Source organism: Pundamilia nyererei, unplaced genomic scaffold (genome assembly GCF_000239375.1).
Source record: "Pundamilia nyererei isolate P.nyererei 1_Seehausen unplaced genomic scaffold, PunNye1.0 scaffold00186, whole genome shotgun sequence".
NCBI classification, from domain to species: Eukaryota; Metazoa; Chordata; class Actinopteri; order Cichliformes; family Cichlidae; genus Pundamilia; species Pundamilia nyererei.
The window spans coordinates 638,845-642,858 of NW_005187587.1; the positions used below are offsets into that span (position 1 = coordinate 638,845).

The 4,014-nt window shown below is 42.4% G+C and overlaps 1 protein-coding gene across 1 annotated transcript in view; it reads left to right on the forward strand.

Moving 5' to 3' along the window:
• The first annotated feature begins 754 nt into the window (after window positions 1-754).
• The window catches only part of LOC102198297 (protein disulfide-isomerase), a 5,159-nt gene continuing 1,899 nt past the window's right edge, over window positions 755-4,014 (forward strand). The window contains exons 1-6 of the mRNA XM_005747000.1: window positions 755-1,005; window positions 1,134-1,334; window positions 2,049-2,173; window positions 2,264-2,401; window positions 2,738-2,845; window positions 3,541-3,666. Of these exons, the coding sequence (XP_005747057.1) occupies window positions 837-1,005; window positions 1,134-1,334; window positions 2,049-2,173; window positions 2,264-2,401; window positions 2,738-2,845; window positions 3,541-3,666 (867 nt within the window). The 5' untranslated portion in view covers window positions 755-836. The remainder of the gene's footprint in view (window positions 1,006-1,133; window positions 1,335-2,048; window positions 2,174-2,263; window positions 2,402-2,737; window positions 2,846-3,540; window positions 3,667-4,014) is intronic.

The following is a 4,014-nucleotide window of genomic DNA, read 5'->3' on the forward strand; positions in this document are numbered from 1 at the left end:
TTGATATGAATCTCTCAGAATATGAACAACAGGAAAACCTGTGTGGTACTTAACATTTACTAACTAGCCGAAATTAGCTACTCTTGCAGATGAAAACAATTTCAAACTTCAAGCTAGCTGCAGGTCATCTATTTTTAAGCAGTTTTCTGGTGCTGTTTATATCACCAGATAAAACGTTCTTACTTACCTCATTATGATTAAACAGTTTTTATAGAACATAATTTGCCAGCTTAAGTGATCCTGGTGCGGTTTCTATTCTTTAATGCTAAGCTAAGCTAACCATGCAATTGTTGTACGGACATTTTTCTTGTTATCTAACCCTCTGTTAAGTCCAGTATAAAAACAGTGTGATAAAATGATATGACAGTGTGGGATCAAGAATGAAAAGGCTGTTAAATAAAGTGATAAATGGGCTTTCTTTCCCTGCCTTTAATGCTGTAGTGAATGTTTAGTATCTCTGCCAAGTTGAGGTCATGTTTCGTTGCGGACCAAAAACAAAACATGCATTTATGTATTTTCGAGGGCAAATGGGTGCACTTTGCATATGAACACAAACAACAAATGTGTGAGTAACTTCCTCTTTTATGTCTGCTGTGTGACCTTGTACAGGCAACAAAGTTAGGGTTTAGCGTTTAGATACTAGAGCCTGATATGAACAGCAGCCAATAGCAGACATACAGCAGTGCTCAGATAGGAAAGTTAATCAGCTATAGGCTGCTGGGTCCAGGCGGCAGATAACGCAAGGATTCACAGTTATACCTCCTCGGCACTGATACACACATCAGACCTCCCTTTCGCCACTCCCGCCAAGTTTGTCAGTGTGAGACTGAACCGCCATGAAGAGGCTTTTGCTGCTGTGCGTGACGGCCTTCTGTCTCGGCGTATGCGTCGCCGCCGACACGAAGGAAGACAAACAGTTCCCAGAGAAAGACGGAGTGTTACAGCTGAAGAAGGGGAATTTCAAAAGGGCGCTGAGAAAGCATGACCAACTCCTGGTGCACTTCTGTAAGTTAAACATCAAGCCTAGTACAGCATGACCTTTGACCTTCATACTTTCATATGATAAGCGCACAAACAGGCGAGTGCAAGGTGTGTAAGAAATCAAATCCTCATTTCCTCTGCGTGTCTGTCAGTTGCACCTCTGTCGGGAGAAAGCCAGCGCGTGTCTACAGCTTTCCAAGGAGCTGCAGCAGAGCTCAAGGGGTCAAAGGTCAAGCTGGCAGTGGTTGATGTGTCAAAAGAGAAGGACCTGGCTAAAGAACTGAACGCAACGGGCCACCCGGTAATCAGACTGTACCTCTCCGGAGATAAACACAACCCAGTAGCCTGCCCTGGTAGGTGCAGAAGAGTTTCATTCATCTCATTTATTCTTTTAACAAGATGTATATGTATATCATATGACATGACCCAGAGGAGTAGCTCCAGATATGGCATACTGCTGAAAAATAAATGATCCACACTTATTTTATCATGTGACAAAGCGAATGAAAAATCAGGGTTCTGATTATTAGGAAACAATAGAGAAACAAAGAGATGCTTTGGTTTGATTCTTCCTCTACCTCTGTTCGAGGGCTTTGTCCTCTAGTGCTCTGACTTCATTATGATGTTCGCTGGCACCACCGATGGCTAGATGCTGGGTAATAAAAACAGCAGTGAAAGCCCTGGCTGGAGTCATTATGTTTTCATATGAACCATATATCTCTAAAGTTATCCAGCACAAATTTTAATTGCATTTTTTGTATGAAAGTTTGCTCTTATTCTGGAAACATGCGAAAAGATCAGGATGAAAGAGGCACATGCTGCAGTTAAGTTGTTAAAGCTGACACCCTGTCATTAAATTTTGCCTTGAACTTTTCAGATATGTGTCTCTTTGAGTTAACTAACCTGCCATTTGTTGTGAAACACCAGTGGTTAGAGTTTACTGGCTGTTGTTTCATATTTCCTGCAGAGCACCAGGAGTTATTAGGATCCCCTCAGCTGTTGAATCTTAATTGTTTTGGGTAAAATATTAACGGTAAAGTGATTTGTGATCTTGGATCGTCCTGAAGTTCCTCAGAGCTCGGCTTCCATCTTGACCTGGCTGAAACGGAGGGCAGGGTCAGCTGCTGACCTCGTCACTGATCTCAGCCAATCAGAGGCCTCAGAAGAGGTGACAGTGGTTGGATTCTTTAAGGTAAAACAAAAGCCTCGCTTGATTTCCCTTCTCTATTATGTTGTGCATCTACCGCACTCCGACAGTTTCTATGCGTTTGCGTGTGAGCAGGAGCTGAACCACGAGTACGTCCAGGTGTTCTACGCCACGGCGGTCGAGCTTCCTGACGTCAGGTTTGTGGTGACGCAGGACGATGACGTCATCGCCAAATACGGCCACACACATGATGTTGTTCTGATGCTCAAAAAGGTTCTTCACGCACAACACATACAAACACACCGGTTCACAAAAACAATACTAGTTGTGACATTGCTCTATGTGAAGAAAAGTTTTAGTTCTTTAGTTAGTTTTTAGTTCTGTTTAGTTAAGAGAAATGAGCTGAGGGTGAATGCCATAAAACATGAGTGAGATTTTAAACAGAAACCTCACTGTGAGCCTTCAAAAAGACAGCATAACTGAAAGAAATCTTGATGTTGCAGCCAGAGTTTTACAAAAGAAGCATAAATATATAAAGCAGACTTGTTGGTTATAGTCTTACCTGTGATACCATGTATGTTTGTGTGTCTGTGTGTGTGCCCACTGCAGTCTAAGCTCATCAAGGCTTACAAAATGACGCCCGAGACATCTAAAGGGGTCCTGATTGTCTTTATCACGATCTACCAGATGGACCCAGTCACTGAGTACACCGGGCAGGTACAGTGTTGTGTCCATGGTGTATTTTCACACATATACAACAGCTACGGTAGGAACGGTTTGGTCTGAATCCACTGGGATGGTGTTCAGGGAAAATCTCTGCTGACTGAAATCTAATTGCTGTTTTCATGTAGGCTACACCCACCGAGCACCTTGCACCTTGCAGTGTAATGCAGCTCTTCTGCCATAAACTTTTATAAGTCTATTGTTGACATTGCCCGAAAGTTGATTATTCTACTTTATCTTTATCACTGAGGTCGTAGTGGGTGGTGGTGGTACTGGATCGCATTATGTTGAAAATCAATTTTAATATTTATCCACCTCTTTGGCATACATGACGCCATATTAAAAGGTGTTATTATACTCTGAAAGAGCAATCAAGCTAGTTTGCACAGCACTTTAACTGAAGTTTAAGTGCTTTTTATCACATGCGTTCACACTCTGATGGATGCACTGGAGCTTTGGCACACAGAGCTGGAGTTTGTTGTCCTCTTTATCCACCTTCACCTCCTGCCTTTGCAGTTAGCGGCTCAATTACAACTTAATATCCTCATTTGCACCTGTTATGATCATCTCAGCCAGTAGAGGGCTCTGTCCATTGAACTTAAAAATGTGCTGAATTGCCTTAACATTAGCGCCAGCTGAAATCCAGCTTCACTGCTTAAGTGTTTGAACCGCTTTGTCTCCTTTTGCAGACAGCCTCTCAGATCTTATCTTCGCCTGTGTTAAACCACGCTCTTCTCTTTGTCAACAAAAGTTCAGAAGACTTTGATGAGATTTTTTCTGCCTTCAGCACCGCTGCAGAGACATTCAGGATGAAGGTACCTAACATACGTCTGTGCTTTTGAGGTCAATAATAATGTATTTTCAGACTCTGACCTTGACGCGATCACATAAATAACATTAATCCTCACCTTAAACCTACTTTTTACCCGAACCAGTTCTTTACTAAGGTCTTGTGAGCAGTTTGGCTGCAGAACAGCAAATCATAAACAAATGACCGTATCTGACCCTTACTCTAGTCCCAGAGTGAGATAAGAATGAATACAGCACATAGATTTAGTTAAATTTTTCCTTTGTTTTTGACCATACTGTTTAGTGCATTCTTACGGGCTGACTGTAGCTCAGGTGGCAGAGCAGGTCAGCCACTAATCCGAAGGTCGGTGGTT